The 27776-nt window shown below is 38.3% G+C and overlaps 2 protein-coding genes across 6 annotated transcripts in view; one reads left to right on the forward strand and one right to left on the reverse strand.

Moving 5' to 3' along the window:
- The window catches only part of SGTB (small glutamine rich tetratricopeptide repeat co-chaperone beta), a 52131-nt gene extending 28081 nt beyond the window's left edge, over positions 1-24050 (forward strand). The window contains exon 11 of the mRNA XM_074995510.1: positions 23963-24050. Within this exon, the coding sequence (XP_074851611.1) occupies positions 23963-23999 (37 nt within the window). The 3' untranslated portion in view covers positions 24000-24050. The remainder of the gene's footprint in view (positions 1-23962) is intronic.
- LOC142013735 (trafficking protein particle complex subunit 13) overlaps positions 256-27776 on the reverse strand; it is a 46418-nt gene continuing 18897 nt past the window's right edge. For 2 of the 5 annotated variants that reach the window (XM_074995503.1, XM_074995504.1), the window contains 11 exons: positions 27475-27574; positions 25378-25462; positions 22626-22753; positions 22316-22388; positions 20354-20398; positions 14630-14647; positions 12160-12293; positions 8614-8812; positions 1977-2077; positions 986-1136; positions 256-585 (listed from right to left, as the gene is read on the reverse strand). In XM_074995503.1, coding sequence (XP_074851604.1) covers positions 478-585; positions 986-1136; positions 1977-2077; positions 8614-8812; positions 12160-12293; positions 14630-14647; positions 20354-20398; positions 22316-22388; positions 22626-22753; positions 25378-25462; positions 27475-27574 — 1142 coding nt within the window. In that variant the 3' untranslated portion in view covers positions 256-477. The remainder of the gene's footprint in view (positions 586-985; positions 1137-1976; positions 2078-8613; positions 8813-12159; positions 12294-14629; positions 14648-20353; positions 20399-22315; positions 22389-22625; positions 22754-25377; positions 25463-27474; positions 27575-27776) is intronic. The other 3 variants (XM_074995506.1, XM_074995507.1, XM_074995505.1) reach the window with 2 other exon arrangements.

Consider the following 27776-nt stretch of genomic DNA (forward strand, 5'->3'; position numbering starts at 1 on the left):
CCTACCTCCTGCCCCAGCCTAGAGCCACCTCCCACATCCTGAAGCACGTGAAGCTTCCTGTCTGCCCACCCCTGCACCTACGGGTATAAAGACATACTGAAGTTCCTTGGCTGCAGCACAGTGATTTACCATGGCCTGGAAGTTCTGCAGTCAGCATCAAAATGGACACCCATTTAAAGCTAATGAGGAAATGGATTGTAACTTAATTCTGAAGGTGGTTGCATAGTCAATACAATACTGCAAGAAATATTGACAATTGCAGTTTAACTTTGAAGATTTTATTTTCAATAAAATATGTATAGTTCTCTTAAAACACATAAAAACATTCCAAATACACTCTCAAAAGAAACTGAAATAAATAAACATACTTATTTGATTGCAGATGTTTTAAACATGATTTTGCCATCATTCAGATGTAAAATTTAGGAAGTTGGTCCATGGAAACCCCAGGAAAAAAAATGTTAAAAGGATTTTCCTTCAATGTTCTTCATTAATTTTTGAAGAAATTACACAGACTTGTGCAATATCATCGTATTCATACGTTCTCTTCAAAAATGTGTCCGTTAGTCTTAAACCAGAGACACTCTAAAAGGAAAAATATTGGTACAAATTTTAGTAAGTAGATAATCTTTGGGATTATCAAGTACAGTAAACTCTTCCATATCCAGCAGCCCCAGGACTGGGCGGTTGCCAGATATTCAAATATTCTGGATAATAGGGAGGTATTCCTAGCAATGCATAACACGAAAGAAAAACAAGATTAGACAGTAAACAAAAATGTATGCAGAGTACTTTATTTACGAACAGTAGTAGTGTATATGGTAAATTTATACTGTATTTGTTCTATTTACTTTCATGATACTGTACTTATAGAAAATGTAACTAAAATTTACTTAGTTAAAATGCCCGTTATTTGAGAATGCTGGATATGAAAGTTTACTGTAGCTGCTATATATCCTAGTTATGTGATTAAACTGTCTCTTACTTGTAGTCCTTGTACTGAAGACAATAGTGTAAGTGCAAGGTGGAGAGATGAACTAGGGTGTAGCTTTCCAAGCTGCCGTCCTGAAACTCCACACCAGTGGATTGAATTAGTATTGCACATTTCCAAAACCAGATCCATAGTTCTTTCACTGCTAGATGAAAAAAACCCAATAAGGAATACACCTAATTCTTTGGAATTCAGTAAAGATTGTATAAGTACAATAGTTTGATGATTGTCTCATTAAAAACTCCTGATATGAATGGTATTACTAATGTTAAGGTGAGCTATTTAAAAAAAAAAAAAATCAAACATTTTCAACCACCCATAAGAATTGTACAGTGAATCTGTAACCATGCTGGGATAGCTTAATATCATTTACACATGGAACAAGATGACACCCAAGAAAGAAAATGCAAAATGGCAGATTTCCTTTATTTCTTGGCCTGAGGTACTGCTCAAAATTATGTAATTTTAAAATGGTACTTTTACAATCCTACTGTAATAGTTATGCTACAAGTCAGCAAGTGACAACTCAATAGTCAACACTTAGATAAATTTAATTAAAATAATCATTTGGACCATGCTTCTGGGAGGTTGCAGTGTAAGTGAGAGTTCAGCTGCACTTAAGATATACTTTATTCTTATGGAAATTAGGCAAAATAGTTTAACTTAGTGTTTATATTTATGCTAGTTGTGTAAAATATTTTGCAACTTAACATTTGGCTCCATATTAAAAAGCTACAGATGCACAGACTTCTGGTGCCATTTCAGTACTAATCACCAGCACCCTTTGATGGAATTACAGCTTTATGAACACTTTAATTTACTCTACTGTAAATGTGTTTCAAATAACTAAGGGTAGCAATGTGTGGCATTACTGTAGATCTATACAGATGTCTGTCTACAAAGATCCCTGTTTAAGATATACTTTAGCAGCAAGCTAAACCAAACTTTACCTATCAAGAAAAGCTCAAAAGCCAATTGATATTACCTGCAATTTGTTATTTTACATGTAATGTCAAAAGGCTCTTCCAGATTTACAGTATCTGGTATTGTCTCCAAAGAAAGCCTTACATCACCATATCCGGGGGCCTGTAGAGGTACAAGAACAGTTAGCATTTCAAGTGATTGGCAACAAAGCAGAAGTATTAGACTAAATGAAAACTTGGTGTAACAAATTTAGACTAACGCCATGTCTACATTTACAGCTGTATGAATTGCTCAAAGTTTGCACAGCTGTAACTTATTGTGTAGCCATGTTAGGCTGACCAGTGAGAGCTTTTATGTCAACATAAGACCAGTTCTATGAGTGCTAATAGTTATGTGAGTGGAAGAGCGTCTCCCACCAATATAGCATAAAAACGCCTATGCTGGCAAAAAAACATCACTGGGGGGCGGTTGTTTTCCCCCACACCTCTGAACAACAAAAGTGTTGGCAACATAAGTGTGAGTGCAGATACAGCCTAAGAAATGTATTACAAGTTAGCATGGGGAAAGATTAATAGCATATGCAACAAGATCTTAAGTGCACACGCCTTATGATTAACTTATCCATTTTCTACATTTAAGTTTTGCAAGTCAACATAAGATTTTGGAAAGGAGTCAAATTTCACTTTAAGAGGCCAAAAGACTTAGTTGTGATCAAAAGCAAGCAAGGGAAAGTGTGGACAATAGAAACACACTCACATTAATCCCATTAATACACCTTATCTTTGAAAGGGGCATCAGTTCTATGGGTGAAAAGATAAATGCATCTCTATATCCTTTCAGTCTGTAGGCACTCCACCAAGGCTGATAAAAATATTGGCAGGAACCACCAGCGAGAGTGGCATTTGATGTGGACAACTGTCCATTACAATTTGGATGGAGACCTAAGACATTTTACATCACTCACTCTGCCATTATATGGCAGAGGCTTTGGTACTACCAGGTTGGGCTGAATTTGATCCAGCAAACTCAAGATGAAGAACTCTGTGTTCAATTTCCAAATGCCTTAACTGTCCATTCATACCTCCCTTTTTTCTTTCTTCCCTTTCCCCAATCTCAGCAAGATGAAGAACTTAAATAGTATGGTGGCAGCAGCGGCATATGTATTGTAAGTTTTCCTGTATGAAATGTAACTTTCCAAATCACATTTTTCATAAAGTATCGGAACATTTTACAAAGAAGTGATGCAAAAAGATGACTGAAAGTAGGGAACGCACACTTTTTGGCAAGCTGAAACAGACACGTATGATTAATTTTAAGAAGAGTACATGTGCAAGGAAACCAGTTTTGAATATTAAAGCAAGCAGAGAAGTGTTGAACTCATTTGAAGAGCTGAAACAGTTGCTTAAGGGAAAATTCGAGATCAATGGAGCACCTACAAAAAAGGACAACCTCTGATTTGCTGGATTTGAGGGAAGAGACCTAAGGGGTAAACACAGGAGAAGCAGGCTGAAATGGGCCACCAAATGTTTTCAGTTGAAGTGGAAGATAGGAATCCAGTGAAGGTGAGGAAGAATCGAAAGGATCTGATCTTATTTCATAAATAAGAGGGTAGCTGGGCCATAGTATTTGTGATAAACCAAGCAGTACGTAGTGTGACCTAGTGGCCACAGCAAAATCAGAGGGCAAAGCTAGAACTGTGGTCAGGAGACAAGCCAGTGGTCAGAGCCAGAAGTTAGGGATGAAGGGTTGACAAAACAGTCTAATGATGAAGTGGAGCAGGAAAGGGGTAGAGAAAGGGTTAGATAAGAAGCAGATCTGGGGCAGCTGTGGACATGAACACATTTAGCAGTTGAAGCTAAAAATGAGACATTCCAGAATGAGACGAGCCCAAAAGTGACGTATTTGGATACAAGATAATGGAAGGGAACATAGGAAGTGTTCATCAGAAATGAACAAGTACCAGTAAATGTGTGAATTCCATCAGATGCACATTTTCTGCTTGTGGCACTTAAGAATGTATTCTGCAAAGCCATATAAAGAAATTAGAAAAGCCAGACTGTCCTAGAAGACATCACAGAGATGTGAGAACTCTAGGTTTTCTAGATCCTTATTTGGAGAATCATTTGACCGGCTGTTACTGAGGTGTGGGGAAGTCACTGGGCCCTGCATGCCTTTTTCAGTCAGAGGTGACTCTCAGCCAGCATGTGCAACAGAAGGTTTATTAGTTGTCATGGATACAGCATACAACAGATTTGTCATCAGTCAGTACAATCTATTCCAGGAGAAGGGGCCAGAGCCACGTCCCTGGCCCTTTCCCCCTGCAACCGAAGCAGGCTGACACTGCTCCACTTCCAGCAGCCTGGTGTAAGTGCCTCAGTCAGGCCCCTCCTCTGGTCCTTGTCCTGCTTCCTAGGGAAAAACGTGTCACGTGGTCACAACCCCATCCCTGGATCAGGTTACGAAGTGCATCAGTATGCGTGGGAAGCTGTCACACCTGAAATTCCCATTAGTATGGTGCGCTGGGAAGTTGAGCCACGTACATGGTTACTATAGGATAATAGAAATTACATGCACCACAACAAGGCAAATAAAATCCCCACTCCATCATACTGAGTAAGGCTATTCAGCAAGCAAAAAAGGTCAAGTAACTAATTACAGACAGGATGACAAACAGTGGATCAGAGTTAATGTGATAACCACTAGATATTAGTTGAAATCTTGGACCCACTGGCATCAATAGCAAAAATCCCATTAAGTGATGACAGGAGTGATAAACAGTAAAAATAAGTTATCAGGAGAACACCAATGATTGAAGAGGAATCTACAAAGTAGTAGTTTGATAGGACTGAAAAGTCAGAGGAAAGAACTGAGAGAGTCAGGTTTCTAATTGGAGATAGAGAAAAATGAGACATGCAGCATGCATCTTTGAAATAAGTGCAGAAAATACCTCACAGCTCTTGATAGCAAGAGCGATACTATGAACCACTGACTTGTAACAGTGATGAACTAGAAGTGAGCCAGTCTCTGAAATCTGGAGATTATATAGTCAGCTTCAGTTTCCACATGCTCAATGAAGAGGAAAGTGAGCAGTACCACTGGCTTTTTGAGCACTAGCACCTAGAGTTAAGCTGTTGTAGATAAATCACCCAAGTAAATGTTCAATGAGGAAGAGGACACAATGAAACAATTCTGATTTCAGGTGGGAAAAGTCTGCTTCAAAGGTGAAAGAGTCTATCTTAAATATGAATTAACTGACTGGGTAGTCCGAGGCTATGTCTAGATTGCCAAGAACAGTTGGGTGTACAGGGATGTCAACAGAATGCTCCTGATCTCTTCCAACAGTCAAGAGAGAAGTTTTGTCAACAGAAGCCTACAGTCTAGACACAGCCTGAGAGAGGGAGAGTTGGTTTACAAAGGATAGGAAGTTGTAAGTTAGCAAGCTAGAAGTTCATCAGTATACCTATGACAGCCTAGCAATGAGAATAATATCTATGAAATCCTGGTGCACAGTTGCTAGATGAAACCTGCTTACAGATGGGACAATTTCCAGTTGGATGGAGGAGAAAAGAGATGCTTCATGTAGTCAAAGTCTGCTCTTTTGAAATCAAGGGTCTGTATATTACTGCTCACCTTCTTTCCTTTTGTAAGGATCCTGAAATCTACCATCTCATGATCGCTGCAGCCCAGGTTGCCACCCACTTCTATTTCTTCTACTAGCTCTTCCCTGTTTGGAAGCAGCAAGTCAAGTTGTGCATGGCCCCTGGTTGGTTCCATCAGCACTTGTACCAGGAAGTTATCCCTGACTTTCTCTAAAAACTTTCTGGATTGTCTGCATGCTGCTGTGTTGGTCTCCCAGCAAATGTCTGGATAATTAAAGTCTCCAATGAGAACCAAGGCCTGTGATTTGAAAGCTACTCTTAGCTGTATGAAGAAATCCTCATCTACCTCATCTCCCTGATCTGGCAGTCTCTAGCAGACACCAAATAAAACATCACCTCTATTGCTTCCACCTCTAAGCTTAACCCAAAGACATTCAACTGGTTTTACTGCCTCCTTATACTGGAGCTCTGAGCAATCAAAATGCTCCCTCACATAGAGCCCAACTCCTCCTCCTTTTCTCTCCAGCCTGTCCTCAAAATTTTGAGGAATAAAGCGACTTCGAAGTAGCGCGGGCACTTCCACACCTGCCAGCAGTTCAAAGTTGCCGTGGGGGAAAATTAGCCTAATGAAGTGCTGCGTATTCACCGCAGCACTTCATTAGTAATCTCCCGTGGCCCTGCTTACCATGCCCCCTTCGAAGTTGGGGCAAGTGTAGACACAGTCAATATGATGGAGGCTAATTTAACCACAATTCATCAGAAGAGAGATTTTGGAGTCACTGCGGATAGTTATCTGAAAACATTCACACAGTGTGCAGTGGCAGTAAAAAAGGGGAACAGGATGTTAGGAAATCATTAAAAAGGGATATAGAGAATGAGATGGAGAATATCTTATTGCCCTTATATAAGACAATGGTATGCCCACATCTTGAATACTGTGTATAGATGTGGTCACCTCATTCAAAAAAAAAAGATATATTTAGCATTAGAAAAGGTTCAGAAAAGGGAAACTAAAATGATTAGAGGCTTGGAATGGGTCCCCTGATAAAGAGAGACTGAAGAGACTAGGACTTTTCAGCTTAGAAAAGAGGAGACTAAAGGGGGGGGATTTGATAGAGGTATACAAAATTATGCATGGTGTGGAGAAAGTGAACAAGGAAAAATCATTTACTTGTTCCCATAATATAAGAACTAGGGCACACCAACTGAAATTAATTGGCAGCAGGTTTAAAACAAATACAAGGACATTCTTCACACAGCACACATTCAACCTGTGGAATTTCTTGCCAGAAGAAGCTGTGAAGGCTAGGGCTATAATAGGATTTTAAAAAGAACTATATAAATTAATGGAGGTTAGGTCCATTAATGGCTATTAGCCAGCATGGGTAAGGAATGGTGTCCCTAGCCTCTGATTGTTTGTCAAACGCTGGAGATGGATGGCAGGAGAGAGATCATTACCTGTTTGGTTCATTCTCTCTGGAGCACCTGGTATTGGCCACAGTTGGCAGACAGGACACTGGGATAGATGGACCTTGGGTCTGACCCAGTATGGCTGTTCTTATGGGGTTAGGTTAAAGCAGAGGGCTGGGGGTGCTTGGCTCTGGGTGAAGGACTGGGTTAAAGTGGGGGTGGGGTTGGAGATGCCTGACTCTGGGGAAGGGAGGATTGGGTTAAAGTGGGGAGCTGTGGACACCTGGCTCTGGAGACGGGATGGGGAGATTGGGGGCTGTGTGTGTCTGAAAAGTGGGGGTACTTATAATTTTTTTAAAGGGGTATTTTATGGGTGGGGGGAAAAAAAAAAAGGTTGAGAAACACTGGAGCAGAACTCAATTTATTTGGTTTGATGGCCAGCAGGAGGGATCCAGCTGTTAAACCAATTAAATTGAGTCCTATTCGTTCAGTGCGGTCAGGCACTGGGAGCTGTCCCTGCAGTGATGTTCATGGGAGGAGTAGGAGGGCTGCAGGGAGCCGCACAGCTGCTATGAACAGATGGTCTGTCAAAGGAGCAGTGGGGGTTGGCAGCGCACCCAGCTCCTGAGTAAGTTAATCCTGCGTTGGCAGGGGGCAGTCTGTGGCTGCAAGAAGGACTAAGCCTGGGGGCGGGTGGGGGCAGTTTGTGGCTGCAAGGGGTGTTAAACCTGGCAGGGGGCGGTTTGTGGCTATTTTTTGTTTGGTCCCCGGAACATGTAAAAAATTGCCATGTGGCTCCTGATGAAAAAGGGTTGGACATCCTTGGACTACAAAGAAACTTTTTCCTCATTGCTAGTTTTGCAAGTGCAGCCTGGGATGCAACTGTCAAGTTGGTATGTGGGAAAGGAAGACCCCATCACCATCAATAAAGGTGCTGCTGTAAGCCAAATTCAACTCTGTGATGCCTCGTAAAGACAGTGGGGTTGCTCAGCTGGCTGGCCCTGTGAAAAGAACTTGTAAGCAAATGATGAACTACAAGACAGAAGAAGAACAGAATTCATTCCTTTTTGCAGTGTTGGTTTTGCAAGGCCAAGAGGAGTAAAATATAAAAACTATTTTCATTCAAACTCGTCATTATTTTCTGCTAAAGAAATCAGAAGAGTCCAGGTACACAGTGAGCAGATATGTGGGATAAAACAGGATTTGAAGTCACTCCTTTATGAGACAAGAACCGTTCTTCAATACATTGGTCAATTCCAATCAAGGAATAATTTTTTCTCCACACTCTAGTACTTTGGTAAGTTCAATGTTTTACTCTTGCAAATTTCTGATCTATTAAGTTATGTGGTTCAATGTCTCAAAAATGGGCATGTTCTATGCTACGCAATGTAAAACAAAGCAAGTTGAAAAGAATTTTGCTCCTCATACACCAACAAAAGTCAGGAAAACCATTTTTCTTCAGCCAACTTTACCTCAGGGAACATGGTTTTTCACATTTCACTGAGCAAACCTTTCCTGAAAATTCACACTAGTTTTCCAGAATGCGTGTGAAGTATAAAGACATGTTGAATTCAAAATAAGTTCAGTTAGCAAGCAAGCTCTGTGAACCCTTCTCTTTCCTGACACAATTTAAGGGTTTGATTTAGCAACCAGTCTTTTGAAAATGGACTTGGATTGTAAAAGACTTACCATTCTTTGGAGCTGGCTGGTCTGCAATCTTCCCCGTTCACCTAAGTTTGTCTTCCATACAATGTCTAATTTTCCAATTACTGTTACACCCTTAATCACTCCAGCTTTCTCTGCAAATTCCTGCTTGGGTTTTAGGCAATATAAGTACTGACGAGTATCCATAGGTTGCAAATATGTCCTTGAACCAAATGTAGAGACACTAGAATAAAGAACATTGTTGTTCCTCAGTTTAGGAGTCTTGATTTTTAGCCTTAGCAGTAATCCAATAAAATCCTCTTTACTTTGTGTGTGGTTTCTTATTCAAAATTGCAAGGTGCCTACAGAAAACAGTTCTTACAAAAACATGGAAAATAACCAAGCAGAGATGGTGACCATGCCAAACAAGGAAACACAAAGCATACAGAGAAGATCAGGATCAAGGAACTAATTTAAAATACTGGAAGTATAACAACGAGTATTTACACATGTAAGAAAAAAGCTGTTTTGGGAAATTGGTCTTGATAAATTACAGCTTGTATTATCCATTACCTGTCACTGCTCCATTTATTACAGATATCAAGTAAGAGATATAATTTGTGCTGCATTCAGTCTGGGTTCAGGGCGGGTGGGAAAGAGGCAAGTAAGAACTCGGCAACATGATGTACAAAAATATAAGCGTCTGTGTCTCATCCAATAATATTTGTCCTAATAATCTGAAAAAGGCATTCTGCATACAGTAATGGAGCAGACCTCAAAACCTTAACTAAGTATGTGCTCACGAGAATGGTGTTATTTGAAGAAAGAGCAGTGGGGTGGCCGCCTTAGTCTTCAAATATTTTTAAAAGTTAGCATAAACCAACAGAAGTGGAATGTGAATAAATATTCTAAACAACAGTGGTAGTTCTAGGCAAAACATTTATGCTAAGAAAGTTTAATGAGGCTTTGTTCACTCCTCTTCTGGAAGGGAGGTGAACACTGCTTGAAGCAAGGGGCTGGACTAGACCTCCTGAGGTCCCTTCCAGGCTTATGATTCTATGAATTCTAAGGTCTATTGAAAGAGGTTTTACAGTGAAAGGGAAAAAGATAATATCTACTTTAGAAAACTGGATTCACTAATTACAACCTACTTAACACAGTACTGATAATGTTATAATCCACACATCTGATAACTTTACAGAGCTAAGAACTTAACAGTCCAATTCTTTAGCCTACAGCAATATCATCTACTGTAATAATATTAATAAATCCAAGAGCAAATTAGGCAACCACCATCCAGTAGCATTAAAAATTGAACTGATAACAGCACAATGGCACTCCCTTTCTCAAACGGTGCTCAAGATGTTACTGAAACTTGTTGCTCCACTATCTTCCAAACAGAAGCAATTAGGTGTTTTAGTTATTCAGGCTGGTAAAAGCTGATTGCTTTCCACACAGTCCAAGAACAGATGGTCTTAAGGATTACGTTCTAAAAAAAAAAAAACTAACACTGGCAATTCTTCCCCACCTTTTACTATCACCAGTTCATTCTGCTCATTAAGAAAAATGATGCTGTTCCCTTACTATGAGAACAAACAACACTGAATGAAATTTACTTTGAAAAGGCAAATATTTTTGACGCATTTCAAAATTATTTTTCAAAGCAGTGCACGTCTCATCTCTCTCGCTCACTTTCTCCACTGTACCAAGTTTAGACCTGAACACCATCCTCACTCTCCTCTCCCCACAAAATCTCAGATGACCCCTGCGGGGAGGGATAGCTCCGTGGTTTGAGCACTGGCCTGCTAAACCTGGGGTTGTGAGCTCAGTCCTGGAGGAGGCCTTTTTGGGATTGGGACAAATACATATCAGGGATGGTGCTTGGTCCTGCCAAGAGCGAAGGGGACTAGACTAGACGACCTCCAGAGGTCCCTTCCAGTTCCAGGAGATGTGTATCTCCTATTATCATTATTATTATTTTTTTTTTGCATTGATCCTTAGTGCCCTCTGCTCTGACAACATCACCAGCCTTGATAACCCATTATTCAGCTCTTCATGCTTTACCTACCCACTAATGCCCTTCCTGAGCTGGTCTGCTGTACCATTTAGATGTGGCACTGCTCAGCTAAAGGTTTTTGATTAAGAAGTGCAGTGCAAGAGTACACGTGGTGGGATACATCATGTTTCCTGACAACTATTTAAAATGCAACAGCAGCTCAATCCTTACCATTCTCTCTTCTTCTGCTACAGACTGTCCCCTCCCACGCAATCCCAGAGCCCATTATAAGGACTTTTATATACTTTGCTTTATCTGACTCTTGTCTCCCCCCACCTCCTAGTGCCCCTCTACTCTTCTGATTTGCCCACCTTGATTAAAATTTTTCTGATTTGTCAACCTTGATGATAATTTTTGATGATGATAATATCAATCAATATCAACAGAATATTGATTCTGTTCAGGTACGGCTATGGTCTGAAGAAGTGGGTCTGTCCCACAAAAGCTCACCACCTAATAAATTATTTTGTTAGTCTTTAAAGTGCTACTGGACTGCTTTTTTGTTTTGATAGTGACACAAGTTATCTATTACTCAAACCCTGTGTCTTTTGCACCCAAGGGACTGTGGGATATGACGAGTCACAGGCTGATTTTTTTTTTTCCAGTCATTTTGTGGTCCATGGATCAGAAAGGTTGAGAATGCCTGCAATCAAGTATCGCAAAATAAATACTACACATTCTAGGATCTTGCAGGACCTAATTTGGCAGGTGCTTCTAGTGGTACTTATTAATTCCACCTGAGAAGAATGCAAGGGTTAAAGCTTTCTCAAAAGGACAACGCAGCAGGGGCAAGGTCAAAGGGGTCCTGCAGGTAAAAATTCAAAGGCTGCTTTTACATTCTCTCCCCCATCAGAGGGAGGCATGGTAATGAGGTGCTAACGTGCATATTCAAAACCTCATTAGCATAATGGCAGATGCACAAATTTCAAAGTGCACACTTCAAAATGTAGATTAACTGTGAAGATGGGGGCAGCTTCAAAGTAAGCTCCCCATTTCCACATTCCCTTATTCCCACAAAACTCTGTTGAAGTAAGGAAATGTCAAAGTGGGGTGCTTATTTCGAAGCTGCCCCCATCTTCACTGTCAATCTGCAATTCAGAATCCTCACTTTGAAATTTGCACAGCTGCCATTATGCTAATGAGACACTGAATGTGCACATTAGTGCCTCAGCCTGCTTCTAATTGCCTCATTACAACGCCACTTCCAACAGGAAAGTCAGAGTCTACTGTAGAAGAAGCCAATGGAAGAAGTAAATAGATTTTTCAACCTATTTATCATGTAATGACCAGGTTAGCAATACTATCTGTTTTCCATGTCTGAATACAATATGATATTAAAAATGTTGCACACTTTTCCACTCCATGCTCTACATGTCAGAGCAGAAGCACAATTCTTTAGTTCCCCAAAGGAAAGTTGGAGTGCTGCCAAATGAGCTATAAGCTACTAACATTGGGCTAATACTTTTATCATAAGAAAACTATATGAATATAGTAACTTGAGTCAAAAAGGATCTGTTTTCTGAATTTTTCCTTACCTTTCCCCAGCTTTGTTGGCAGTATTTAGTTCTGCTACGTTGTACATAATAGAAGGCTCTAACGAAACCTTTTCCATGAACATTGGCGAGGTTGTTATATTCTGAATCTGAGCTTCCAGAAATACTTCATCTGTCTGAAAAAGCAGAGGACCAAGTTCATAAAGACGTTTACAAGATAGAAAATCAAGTGCAGTATTTTATTGTTTGAAAAAAAATCATAAATGCCATTAGTTCATGCCTGCAAATCAAAGCTACAGTAATTAATGCAAGAAAAAAAAACCTCCATCCCAATATAATTAATGGGAGCAAAGCATTAGTTAATTTATCTTGCCAAACAATGGATGTGGGATAGCTGTCCTACAGTCTATCACCTGTTCTTTCAAAAGAATTTGAACTATAATGTCTCAAGGCTTTCTTCAAGTCAGCAACAACTTAGATTTAAGATAATTTTTGAAATAATAGAACAAAAGTTAGGGAATTGCACTGCATGTTAAAGACATGCCATGCCAGATTACTGATGAATCAAGCTAAGTACAAGAAAAATGAGTATTGTAAGAATATTTAAAAAAACAGTTTATTTACTGAACTGAAACACAACAGACTAGCTATATGCTCTGAGCTTCTAGTATTATTTTAAAAGGACATTGAAATGTACTAGCTCCAAAGCAATCCAATCTATTCCCTTGTTGAGCTACATCATTCAACAGTTATTAACATTATGTAAGTACATCATTTCATTGGCACTGTAGCTGCAACATATCTGTGAGAAACATCAGGTCTCCTTTAAGGTTTGTGTCCAAGAATGGTACATGTAAGGTGTTCTAAAATGGTAATCAGGCTGCACTCTGTTTCAACTGTGCAAGTTCACCAGTAACAACAAGGTTGCCTGTAACCACAGAAGGCTGGATTTACCCATCAGTATAGAAAGCAAGAAACTGGGAGTGTGTGTATATTATGGGTCCTTTAGATGTAGGTGACAGAGCCCTGGAGTTCTAAAATCTTAAGACTAGAATAACTGATGTAAAGTCCAGTTAAGTCACAAGCAAAAAGCATTGGAGAACTGAAAAGAAATTCCTTTTGAACCTGCCCCAACTGAAGTTGAGACTTGTTGATTTAAATAGGAATTAATCTGGTAATATTTGAGGAAATAGCTATTTTCTCTCTCATGTGTTTATAGAGATTTTGGGGTTTTTTCATGTTCTGTTGTCTGAAAATAAGTCTCGTTTTATTTTACACATATAGAGTCTTACATGTAAATTAAAGCAGAGAAAATGGGATAATGTTCTACTATGATTTACCCTCAAAAATTCTACATTAAAAGCAGAAGCATGGAAGGGTATTGAAGACCTCCATTATGTTCTAAAAATATTTAAAAAAAAACAAGAAGAAAAGAAAAGGCCAACTGAGTCATATAAGAGCACTCATACAGTAATGAAAGCCCACCCAATCCACATTACCAACAGGCCCTAAATGTGTAGGAGAAGGTCAGGAGAGATTCAAGTAAAATGCTGTCCTAGTAGCTAACATTTCTTAATTGATATAATGTGTTTCCAATATAATAGTTAAAGCTATCCAAGTCTCTCTACAGAATTGCTCCAACTATTAAAAATCTCAGAAATCCATTGCTTAAAATCTCCATTTACCCAAATTTCACAGTTATTTTTTAATGCAGCAACCACCGGCAAGAATTTAGAAAGAGCTAAATTGAAGGGGAAAAAAGCAGCATAATGAAAAAGCAAGTTAGTTTAATAAGGCCAACGCTGATTAGTTTTAATAATAGGGTTAAATTCAAGTGCTTATAAAGAATTCGGTTCATTTTAAACACAGTGCACATGTTAACCCCCTGAAGTCAAATAATACAGCAGAAACACCATACTAAATCATCACTGCATGCAATCAAAAGTTTGAAAGCATAGTTCTAACTAGCATGAAGGAAGATGTAAGACACATTTGGTGCTCTCTCCTCAAACCCACTGTCTCCATGTGCTGCAAATAGGAAAGGATATATTACAGCTTAAACAAGCAGATAATCTTAGAGATGACTCTACATATTGGAAACCATTGATTACTACAGTTCCACATTCTCCCAAAGAGAAAATGTAAAAAGGGATTAAAATCAGTTTCCACAAACATGCAAGAAACCATAATAAATCCCTTTGTCTAGTTAAATAAAATGAAAGAAAATGGGATAAAAATATGACTGCTAAAATTATGACAATACGTAGAATGACTATCACAAAAAGTCTCAACTTTTAGCTTCAACAATGGGTATTAAAGAAAGAGCTAACGTTTTAAAGAGATTATACATAGCTGCATATATTAAAGAAGAATGAATGTGAAAGTATCAGTTAATTTTATGCAGATTATTTTTACAATGTAATGGAAAAGCAAATAACCTTAACAGGCACAGAGACAGTGAGAAGACTATTTTAAAAAGCATTCATATTTATAAAAAATAAATAAAAATTACCACAGAACTGAGGTCACTCTAATGGGAAAATAAAAAAGACAGCATTAGAGAAATAGGGTTAAATGTTAAAGAAAAAGGATGCTAACTTTCAAACAAAATGCATTTTTGCATTTTTTGTTCCTTCTAAACAAGATAGCATTAGTAAGAAAGAAATGTAAACAAAAACGGATACAAACATATGACAACTATATTTTTAACAAGTAGGGTTGTTAAATAGTTAACTAGCAATGCTTATAGTCATGGCTCTTGATTTTTCCAAATGCTGAAATACAAAACCATATGAGATGAATACTGAGTATAAGGGGAGTAAGCTACCGATATGATATGGTGGGCCAAACTAACAAAAATCAGAAGGCCTTGTCTTTGGGCAAGGCTGAATTGGCCAAATTTATCCCGAATGTAAATCCACATTACAATTTTTCTTCTGAGTTAGATGATTATCTCCGTCATCTTTCCAGGAGAAAAGAACTGTTCATATAGAAAGCCAGAAAAAAAGTGATACATACAAGCAATATACTCATTCCCACTATTAGAAGTCTACTGCAGCAATTCCTTAGACAAGAGAATACTTTTACTCATATGGGACTGCAGTGTTTGCAGGACCAGAATTCTTTGGGCTTGACTCAAAACCAAAGAAAACCTTTCCACTGATTTCACTGGGTGCTGGGTCAGCCTCTCAAATTCCAAGGGATATGGTCTTTCAATTAATTTACACAGCATGTAAAAAATACTGTTTTGGATCCTGATTTGGGACTCTTGGTGCTACTGCTATATAAACAAATACCTCACATTTGAACTTTCCTCTTTTCCCAATAGGCAATGTTACAGATTGAGAATCTCTAGTTCAGCACCCTCAGTACCTGACCAGTGCTGAATGAGGTAATTTGCCAGACCACAGGACATCAGTATTGTCTAGCAGCATTACCCAACGCTTCCACTGCTTAGTAGGCTCTTAGAAGACATTAAGGGGTAAATCAGAGCTAAACAACAGCATAGAACACTGAGGGTATGTCTACACTAGAGAGATTTGTTTGCAAATTAGGTGTTTTGGTGACAAAACCTACAGATCATCCAGATTCCCAAGGCATTCTGTCAAGCAGCACTTTTGTGGACAGCTGTACCCCACTCCCCGGCTATGTCTACACTAGCCACAAACTTTGAAATGGCCATGCAAATGCCATTTTGAAGTTTACTAATGAAGCGCTGAAATGCATATTCAGCACTTCATTAGCATGCAGGTGGCCGCAGCCCTTTGAAATTGACGTCTCACGGCTCGTCCCAATGGGGCTCCTTTTCGAAAGGACCCCACCTACTTCGAAGTCCCCTTATTCCCATGAGCAGATGGGAATAAGGGGACTTCGAAGTAGGTGGGGTCCTTTCAAAAAGGAGCCCCGTCGGGACGAGCTGCGCAGCGGCGAGCCGCATCAATTTCGAAGTGCTGCGGCCACCCGCATGCTAATGAAGCGCTGAATATGCATTGCAGTTCTTCATTAGTAAACTTCGAAATGGCCATTTGCGTGGCCATTTCGAAGTTTGGGGCTAGTGTAGACACAGCCCCCATGAGATATAATGACTGTTGACAGAGATCCGTGGACAGAAAACTGGCCTGGACTTTCCAGGGGGGCCGTCTATCAACAGACAGGGCTTCCGAGACACTGGGCAGCCCTGTCTGTTGTGCTTCTGGCTGGCCATTTTGCTGATAGAGTGCCTGAGCAGTCCAGATGCTCTGTTGACAGAGCAAATCGGTCTTGAGATCTGCTTGGCAGTTTGGCTGCTATCCGTTGACAGAAGTTTTGTTGGAAGATAATTTCCAACAAAAATTTCTATTGACAAATCCCTGTAATCTAGCCATAGCCTGACAGCCAAGAGTGGTGTCTGTAAACGAACTTTATAGGGCCATGGTAAACTTGGCCACACCCATGATAAATACATATCTAACTAAAATCATGCTAGATTATGGATGTTGCCACGTGAGTGTGCCAGACTAGAGAAGTTCAACTTGTGTAACTTTTTATTGGAGAGTGACAATTCATTTTCTCTGGTGTAAGACCTTATTAATAAATAATATCCCCTTTGCAGTACTCACAATAATTTAGCAGGTTAGTCACCCTTTAAAACCTTTTGGTTACTAAAACTTTATAACAGATACTACAGATTTATAAACGTAAAATACCCTATTTGTAGCTTCCTCTTATACTCAAAGATGACTTTCCTTTCTTTATGATAACAAGATTTCAGATTTTAACCTTGCAATAATGTTACTATTAATGTGAGAGTACGTGGAACTTCCAGTCAAATAACTGGCTTTGGTATCTCTTAATTTTGTTTTGACTTTCCCATTATTACAACCACCAGTGCTAATCATACTTTAATAAATTACATTACAAACCAGACAGACAAATTCATTAATTGTATTTACAATGCAAACAGATTCATACTAAATGTGGACTATTTATTAACAAAAGTTTTCTGATTGAAATGATTGTTTAATCAGATGGATTGAAGGTGTACAGATAACCAAAGTTTGCGCTCACTGTGAGAAAGAACAGAACACATTATATCAGCCTGACAAAATTTACCAGCTCAAGCATTAAATCTGCTTGGCCACTTTTTACAGGGTTATATGGATAGATGGATAGAGACTTGCACAGATACAAAATCTGTATCCATATCCACAAAAGTGACCCACAGAAATCTGCACCCATATCTGCAAATGTGGATACCTACAGATATAAAGTGGACAGCCATGAATTATCAGGCTCTGTAAATAGATAATAGTGGAATGAAGGGAAAGTAAGATATTGCACTCACCTGTTAATATTTCCCACTACCCCAGGCAAGTGAGCAAACAACTTTGGAATGCAGTAATCAGTATTTTTATTGCAGACCCATATTTTCAGTGATTTGTTAGCAAGCCTTAAAAATAACTGGTCTCATCTAACGCTTGATAGAGTTCAGATTAAGAAGTTTTTTTTTTATATTCTCGAGTAGTTCAGAAAAAATGTCCACTCTTTAAAAATTTACTGTAGAAGATTGTTTTCCATTCTTCATGAGGTTATCTCAAGACAAAAAGGACATAATGAAGCAATATATCCGTGATACAACACAGAAGCATTTTTGCCCCTTGAAAACTGCCTATCATCTTGAAATTAAGCTTTAGTAATTGCACAAATATTTGCCTTGCAAGAATGCTCTATTAACGTGCTCCTAACATAGAAAATTAAAAGATGACAATTCCAGTTTTCTGAAACAATCCATTTTATCCACTCAAATTCTGATATTGTTTAAATACCTCGCTCCTACAGAGCTTAGTGAGAAGAACTCAGTCTTGCAAGATTAGATTAAATTTAACCATATACTTTAGGAAGACTTTTAAAACTTTATTCAAATTAAAATTCAGAAAAGGAGGTATAACAAGTGAAACTGAATTCAAAATCTTGTAACTACTGTGCTATTTATTGGGAGCTCACAGGAACACACACACTTCCTCTGTTACCTTGGCAAGATGACAATCTCAGGTGTCCATCTGGGAAACAGGAGTACTTATTCTCCCCTTTCTCTGCCACTGTTTATTTCAAATGTCAGTTCTTAGGGACAAGAACTGTCTCTTACCATTTGTATGTACAGTGCCCAGCACAATGAAGTCCTGATCTTGTTTGCAGCTTTTAGCTACCAGGCTCAGGGAAGTTTGGCTGTGGCTACATGTAGGGACATGTAAAAGCAGCCATTCAAAAATGCTAATGAGGCACGGATTTAAATATCTCACAGCTCATTAGCATACTCCTGTGGGATCTCACTTGCAAAAGGGGCTGCTTTTGAAATGCAAACAGTCATGTTTCCAGGGTTCCCTTGAAAGGAAACCCTGATTTCAAAAGCAGCCCCTCTCAAAAGCAAGATCCTGGGGGAACATTAGCATTTTCAAACAGCTGCATTTACTTGCCCCTTACAAAAGGGGGAGGGGGGAGCATAGCCATAGCCTTCATGATTAAACCTTTAGAAAATCTATAATTTTCTATAATCAAATCCTCCCACAGCACATATGAACAAATACATTCAAGACTTTATGTTAGCAAAACAGTTTAAAGTAAGTTTCATGCAGAGAGGTTTATTATTTTTCTTTTTGGTGGGAAGGGGAGAGAAGGCATGTGTAAATCCTTTCCAGCTCTGTATTTCAGTTACTCTCACCCTCTTTCTTCATCCTATGCTGAGGTCCTAAAACAAATGAAGTATCTTCAACTTTAGTCACGTAGAATTACCTTTCAAATAACTTCCTTCAAACTAGAGCAGTGGTTCTCAACCAGGGACACATGCTCATCAGGATAAGCAGAGGTCTTCCATGAGGTACATCAACTCATCTACCTATCGGACTTGTTTTACAGCAGGCTACATAAAAACACTAGTGAAATCAGTGGAATTTCAAATTTCATACAGACAATGCCTTCTATATACGCTTTACTTATTATACACTGGAATGCAAACACAATATTTATCATCCATTTAATTTACAATAATATGGTAAAAATGGGAAAGTAAGCAATTTTTCAGTAATAGTGGGCTATGACACTTGTATTTTTATATGTGATTTTGTGAGCAAATAGTTTTTAAGTGTAAATTGGAGGCACACAAGACCACTTCAACTCCTGAAAGAGGTGCAGTAGTCTGGAAAGGTTGAAAACTACTGCACCAGTAAAGCACATTAGAATGCTGATCATTTCATTAGAAACAAAGAAAGAATTACCTTATTTACTAATTAAAAAATAAAGTAATGCCTATCTTGCCAAAGGACCACCTTACAAGCATCTGTACAACACTGCTTTAGGACAGTAGTAAATTCATATCGCAGGTTGGGCATATTAAGAAGTGATTAAGTGACATGCTCAATGCCACACAGCAAGTAAATGCTAAAGCTGGGAACAGAATTCAGATTTCCTGGCTACATATCTTGTATTATATTCCAGAAGGAAACTGTGAAAGACTAAAATCTGGAGAAAATAAAGAAAAACATAAAAATACAAAGGGAAACCCATAGATGTACAAAATATACTCAAATTCCATTTTCAAAAAAAGTTTCCAGGGCCCATAAAGCCATAAATAATAAAAAAGTAAAATGGTCTATAGGTCTATTTTAAAGCATAAAAATCCAGAAGATGGATAAAATAAGTACATATAAATATGTAGTACTTTATATAATGTCTTGTATTTTTAAAGTGCTTTTGTACATACTTATGTAAATAACATAAGACATTTACTTTCTAGAAGAACCATGTTCACAAACGATACAATATTTTCCTGAAACCAGTCAAAATAGTACTTTGATACTGAGCACAATTAATCTTCTTCATGGCAGTTTACTTGTATTCTTCCAGTCAGCCTCAAAATATGTATTACAAAATGGAAGTATGGGCAACTGTGATTGCAGTTACTAAACTTCATAAGAAGAAAGCAGTACATAAGCACACTTTTACTGGATCAAAAACATATTCCTTAAATGTGACCTTATGTCTCCCATGCTCACCCCCAACATTGAAGATGGATGATGAAATGGACATTTCGTATCTAGTTTGTTTGAACAAAAGGGGAAATGAAAATAAATGAATCTTTTTTCATATAAGATATAAACAAGGCTACTACAACTAGCACCACAAAGTACTACATTTATTTAAAAGAAAATTTTCATGTTTAAACTTCAACACTATGCAGTAAGTTACAGAAATTCACACTTGCCTCAGCATTATAAAACTTTGTTTTCACATCCAGTGGTTTGAGAACCTGATTGAAAAAAGCACACATTAAATAGAGATTTCTCTGCCAGTATTTAAAAAAAAAAAAAAGATATTGATTTCAACTATTATGACTTAGATTCTTCAACATTGAGATAATGTAGTCAAATCATACAAGTGCTTTTCTTTCTGATTTAGCAGTAAAGCAACATATGTTAATGTAATACATAATAGCTAGCTCCCAGGATTCTTTCAGTAAAGGTGCACCACCACCACTGTGTACAATTGCTTCCTCTGAGTTGTATAGCAAAGCAGCGAAGTAAATGCATGAAAATTTTAACAAGGTGTTGGCAAATGATTTCATACAAGAAAGTCCTGTTACGCTGGGAGAAAAATCAAGATAAAAGTTTATCAGCCTCATTAAAATAATAATACATTCCTCCAGTGATCAAAAAGTTCCTTCTTTGCTTTTAAGAAGGAACAAGAAAGGAAGGTAAGGGAGGAAAGATTTTAATCAAATTTCCCCTAGAGTTTTAACAGCAAATGCAGCTTGCCTAAAGACTTAAATAACAAAACAATTACATACAGTTGATATTTCATTAACTAATCAAACAATTTCTGGCTCAGCCTTCTTAAACACACTAGTTACATCTGCAGTAGAGATTATTAGAGACTATGTAATGAGCACTTTAAAAATCACATAAGATTAGCTATTACATACAAATTAGAAGACACGCTCCTCAATAATACAAAAAAGATACAGGTTACTAGTACCGTAGGGTCTCAACTTTCACAAAGGTTCCATATTGAAAACCGTTGCAAATGCTGAATTTTGCAAATATGGCTCCTGCCTGAAGCCCGGCTGCCCAGAGCCCCGGGAAAGCAGCAGCCACCAGTGCTCTGTAACCCAGAGCCTCAGGGGAAAGCGGCCGCTTGTGAATAACTGAATTTGCAAACATTAAGTTTGTGAATGTTGAGACCCTACTGCACCAAAAACATACAAACGTTGTCTTTCATGTCAAGCCATGCAGTTTGCTTGTGAAGTTTTATTTCATCCTAGTTCACATCAGTCAACATATTCACGCCTAGAATTTATATTTGCTCTTCAACTGGAGGCCAAAAAAAGCAAGGAAAAGTTTTAATTCTTTTGAGCATAGTTTAAAAAATTGTGTATTAAATAAAAACAAAGCTTTGTAGCTTAGCTCTCAAACTGTAAAAAGGTGATAATAGCCATTCATCTGATAGGGATAATGTGAAATAAATTAATGTGTGAGAAGCACTCGGATATTATGCTGATGAGTGTCACGGGGGGGGGGGGGGGGAGAAAACGTGGCAATCAATATACTTCTTCTCTTAGAAGGTCTGAATAGTGTGCCGCTAAGTAGGACACAGGGCCACAAACTGAACAATGAGAAAACAAAATATTTAATAGGTGCTCAACAAAAAGAGTACTGTTAATTCTGCACACTAAATTAGGTAGGGGTCCTTTGTGAAAAATCATGTATGGTATGTTGTAGTTAAAAGACATCCCAGCACATTAGCACAGCACAAACAGCATAAAATTATACAGGCAACCTTCATTTTGGCATTTCTTAACTACTGAGTGCTTGACTTTGCAACCTTATCAAGGGTCTTTTGACACCATCTTTTTCTTTTTTTAAAAAAAAGGAAGTTACATTGCACAGAACTGAACAAATCCCAAAAGGAGAGAGAAATAACTGAACTCCATCACTCATTTTAAAAAAAAAATCTCATAGCACTTAGTATTTTCTGGATTTGTTACATGTGTTATAAAAAGCAAGTCCTACAACACTGTTTACCAGCCCTAAAGACACAGAATAGTCAGTATAACAAAATATAAATCTATTTTCAATTTTAAAAATTGCATTCTTCTTAAGTTTAAGTGTTGCAACTAAAGAAAAAAAGATCACCTATTAGCTACAGTTCATATTCCTATATATAATACCTGGAATTTGAAGAACTTTCTGAAGTACATCTTCTCTCCTGTCTGTGTAGTATAGCTTACTGCACACACTAAGCTGAAAGAAAACAGGAATTTTAATAGTTTTGAACAAATTTCAATCTTTGGATTGTACTTAAGAAAAACTACAACAATGCATGCTCGCAATGCTTCCATGTCAACTTTAACATAGTTGCTCTTGTTAAAAATGGAGGCAATTTAGATTTATGTCAGTGGCATACTGGCCTTTTACTATTTAAATAATTTCAAGGACATGTGTAAGAAAATGCGTAAGTCAGGAGATCTGAAACCTTACATGTGTGTTCCTATTTCCTTTACTTCATGGTGAATTACATCATCAATGCAACAATCAGACTTAAGTTCTGCCACTGCAGCACTGGAAGCTGAAAGATTTAATCGCTGAGAGCTTGTCTGAAGATCAGCCTGGGAATAAAAATAAAAAAAAAAAAAATAAAAAAAACAAACAAACAACAATGTGAATTGGGGGGAAACAAAACCCCACAACCAACCCATCCACGCTAGATTGCTTTCCAGTCAGCACTGTCTAAAGAGCAAAGCACTGGTGGTGGAGGTGGGGAAGCAACCTTGTGAGGCACTACATTTAATTCAAATAATTTACAGGAGACTATGAAAGCTAGATGATCAGAAATGCAAATATTTTTAAAACCTTAAAAAAACCTGTCTACAGACATAGGCTATATATTACATTTTTGAATATGTAACTGTACTGTAAGAGATAGCTCATGAATATTTGAATTAGAAGAGCAAGCCCATGCAGTATTGTTAAGAGTGACTTATTCAACCCCCAGCATATAAATCTCATGTTACATATCGGTAATAATAGATGCAGAGGAGAGAGAGATCTTCATCAGCATTTTTATTTATGGCCCAACAATTTTTGCTTTGTAGCATAATTAGATCCATGGTATGGGTAGTGTTATAGTACCGGATTTTTAAAATTTTTTTTTCCCTTGAATGCTGATAAATAATAAGGTTAGGAACATGTGATTATCAAAAAATACCTTTTATTTGTTTATAGATCAGGGTGAGCATAAGCATCCCACAGGCCACATGCAGTTCACCAGTGTTGGCCCCTGGCGTGCCACCAGACACTTTATTTACCTGTGTGTCCACATGTATGGCCGTTACCAGGTCCCACTGGCTATGGTTCACTGTTCCCGGCTAATGGAAAGCTGTAGGAAGTAGTGACCTGGCCCATGCCACCTTCTACAGCTCCCATTGGTCTGGAATGGCAAAATGTCACCCACAGGAATTGCAAGCTGCTGTACCTGCACACAAGCAGGTACATAAAGTGTCTGGTGGCCCACGAAGGGCTAACTCTAGTGAACTGCCATGTGGCCCATGGCTGCTTATCACCCAGCCCCACTACAGATTAACTAAATGTATTTGTACCTGCAATAGGACACACATATATCTGGTCAGAGCCAAGTATAATATTCAGTACATACACATAACTTCTGCGCCTGTATGGCCTTGGCTCACAGCACTACCACGGACTCCATAAAGAGTTCCAGGATCTAGATTTTAGCCCATTTTTGTTCAATGCTAGAACAGCTGTTGGTTGCTGAGGTTACACTCATTTGAGTGTGTATATATATATTTTTTTCTTAGATTCCAAGGCCTGGGAGGGACCACTGTGATCATCTGAACTGACCTCCAGGTATAGTACAGGCCACAGAAGTTTCACAAAGTAATTCCCAGAGCATGTCTTTCAGAAAAATAAATATTCAATTTTGTTTAAAAATTGCTAATAATAAAGAATCACCACAACCCTTGCTAAGTGTCAAGTATATGTTGTTGCCCCTATTGACCAGAGCAGCTGGCCAAGTATTTTTAGGATCTAGTACACTGTTTCAGTTAGGAAGAGAAATTGTAACAGAGCGGAAGCCGTGCTAATCTATACACTACCAAAACAAAAAGCAGTCAAGTAGCACTTTAAAGACTAGCAAAATAGTTTATTAGGTGAGCTTTCACGGGACAGACCCACTTCTTCAGACCAGAAGTGGGTCTGTCCCACGAAAGCTCACCTAATAAACTATTTTGCTAGTCTTTAAAGTGCTACTTGACTGCTTTTTGTTTTGAAGAGAAATTGGTGACAGTCAAGTATTTCTTCGATGCACTTTTGTTTATCAACAAAGAGCATACAAAGTCATAGGTTTCTGAATGCAGAAGTGATCACACAGAAGGAAACAGCTTCTTTGCTCAGACCGCCAAAAGCACTCTTTTCGGCTTACAACTCTGACCCAAAAGATCTCAACCCAGGTTTGCTTCCAGGGCGTGAGGTTGTGCTTTCATTTGCTCCTTCCAGTTGTCCTCCCTTTTTTTTCCCCCCCTGTTCTGCCTCCCCGATGACCACTCCTGAAAACAATGCACAGCAAAAGTTCCTGGGTGGGATTCATGTACTCCTCGTGTCTCTGATGGGGGCTTATGTTTATAGATTTGTCAACTGAAAGGGGAGTTCACACCTGTCAATCTGAATAGAGGTTTTAATTCAACCCCAATCAAAGTTTCATTTAGTTAATTATTACACAAGACAACATGAAAGACAGGCATTTTAATAATTCTGAACCATTTTCATGTTTTCATTTGTACTTAACAAAATAATGCACTTGCAATACTTCCATTTCAGTTTTAACATAATTGCTATAGTTACAAATAGACACAATTTAGATTTCAGTCAGTGGCACACTACTCTCTTGCTATGTAAATAATTTCAGAGATATGTATGCTGTAATTAGTATAGTCTTTGAAGACCATCTGAAAGCTCAAGCTAGTGCTGAATATAGTTCCTGCTCACCTCAGTTGTCAAAATCATGCTACGCTAGCACTGAAGCGCCTTTCTTGCTTCTGGATGCAATCCTAACTATTGATTTTGTCTTAAATTCTCTCTTCATGATTTCATTCCAAACACCTGAGCATTATCATCCGTGCTGGAAAACCTAGTGGTTGTATTATGTTAATAAAGCACCTGGTACTAGTGATTTGATACACATTATAAATCCAAAAAGAGGTATCTTTTCACATACCTTTACCAATATGTCTTTGACAACTTGGTTACTGTCATTATGTACGCTAATGTAACTGGAAAAGGTCTCTCCCAGAAATATATTTCTGTTCAAAGAAAATAGGACTTTTTAACAATGTAATTCTCAAAGCAATCAACCTTAATTTATTAGAGTCCACATTTAATTATAGTAATTCTTATATTCAACAATGATCTATGCTGTGACCAGTTCAGTTCCATCAGTGCTAGCAATATAAACAGTGTGATCACAGATAGATTCACTGACATTTTAAAAACTATTTCATGTAACGTTCAGAGCATGTCTAATTCACACAGTGCTCTAGGTACTGGCAGCAACTCCCCTCTACCCTAGAAATCCCAAAGTTGTCATCACTGGCAAAGCCGAACCAAACATAGTAATAGTAAGAAATTTTGCAGTGCCTATTGCAGTGAAGATCAATGGGATAGTACATATGAATAAAGTTACTCAGATGTGTAAGTATCTAGAGAAAATTAGGCCCTAAATATACCCTAGCAATTTCCTGTTCTATACATTTTTGTTTTAAATTTCATGATCAAGTTAGATACCTACAAGGAAAATGACAATTTCACTGACTAAATTACCAATCCTGCAATGAAATATACAGCAGTGGGTCCTTAAAACCCTAAATGTATGTGCGCTACACCAGTGCAAAGCGGGTTTACACCTGTGCAACTTCACATAATAAATCATGGGAGTAAACTGTGTTGGCATAAATTCCATTTTTCATTAGTGCAACATATCTGCGTTATCATTCTATACTTGAGTGCAAAGGAGATCCATATTGCCAAGTATCTTCATCATGCATCTGGAGAGAGTGATGGACAAGATCAAGGAAGAGATAGGAGGGATATCTGTGCATGGGAAAACAATTAAAAACTTGAGGTTTGCGGATGGTATAGTTATCATTAAGGAAGATGAGAAGAAGCTAGCGAAAACGTGCAGGTGCTAAATGAAGAAGGGAAGTGGTATCGACTGATTATGCACATTGATAAAACAAAAAATGGTATTTGGCGATAAGGAAATAGGAAGGAAGATCAGTGCAGATGGTATTGAACTAGAAAATGTAGAGAAGTTCACATAGCTGGGGAGCAACACAACATATGATCTAGACTGTAAGAAGAAAATAGCAACTAGAATAGCGAAAGCAAGAGCGAGTTTGAAGGCACTGGATAAGATCTGGAAAAGCAAAGCTATTCGCTAAGGAATGAAGCTGAGTGTCTTGGAAACGTGTATATTCAGCAGCATGTTGTATGGATGTGAGACATGGGTGATTACAAAAGATTTGAAAAGAAGAATATTGGCATTCAAAAGGGAGTTGTTATAGAAAGATTCCGAGAATAGGATGGATGCAGAAGGTCACCAATGATGAATTATACAGGAAGATACAGCCAAAAGTGAACCTGCTGCAGAAGGTTATAAAACAGAAGCTAAAGCTATTTGGGCATATTTGCAGAATGAATGAAAAATCAAGACCCTGGTATTCAGCATAATGGATGGTTCAAATAGGAGAAGCAGACCCCACAGAGAATGGGTATATGATGTAGATTGGTACAGAGCTAAGCTACAGAAACTAAGCCACTCCGCACTGGACAGGGAAAGTTGGAAAGGAATAGTGAGAGGGGCATCAGACACCAATGGGCACTAAGCCCATGGTTACTGATGACGACAGGGACGACTTGAGTGTAAGTTTCTCAAGTACAGGCACATTGCTTAGGGACTCTGCAGTATGTGCAGACATTTTAACTTGGAACTTCCAGGTAAAAATGGCTGTACATATTGCAGGACATTATGCAGTGTCGTGCTCTCCGCTCTCACCCCTAGATCTTATTAGGCACAGAGGCAGGTAAATATTGTAGAGACATGCACTGAACACATTCAAGCTACATCACAGCAGTATCACTACTGTGTGTTTATACATCATAAATAACTTCTTGTTAATGAAACAAACAAGTTATCCTTAGTCATTACTGAAATATTGCAACTGGTCATGGAAAGGGAGGTAATAAGCACAAATAAAGTTTTAGGATTCATGTAGCAATAATCTTCATAACTTACAATTGCATATTTCATGCTTACCCAAAGTTCTGAGGCAAAGTCAACATTTCTCCTAGCATTAAAGTTTCTGCTCCTTTTACAGTGGAAGGGTCATCTTTCATGAGTTGATTAAACAGCTCTCCTGTAATAATAAACAATGGGGTAGGTTGAAAACATTTGCATAAATAGATCCCTGTATTCATACAAATGACATTTACCTTTCACGTACTTGTGAGTGAAGAGTACTGTGCAGCTTTTTGGATGTGACTGACATCATAATTACTTTTTCTGCTATAACTTAAAAATAGAGGACAGAGGCTACATTTACACTTCTCCTCCCTTTC

The sequence above is a fragment of the Carettochelys insculpta genome, chromosome 5 (genome assembly GCF_033958435.1).
Source record: "Carettochelys insculpta isolate YL-2023 chromosome 5, ASM3395843v1, whole genome shotgun sequence".
NCBI classification, from domain to species: domain Eukaryota; kingdom Metazoa; phylum Chordata; order Testudines; family Carettochelyidae; genus Carettochelys; species Carettochelys insculpta.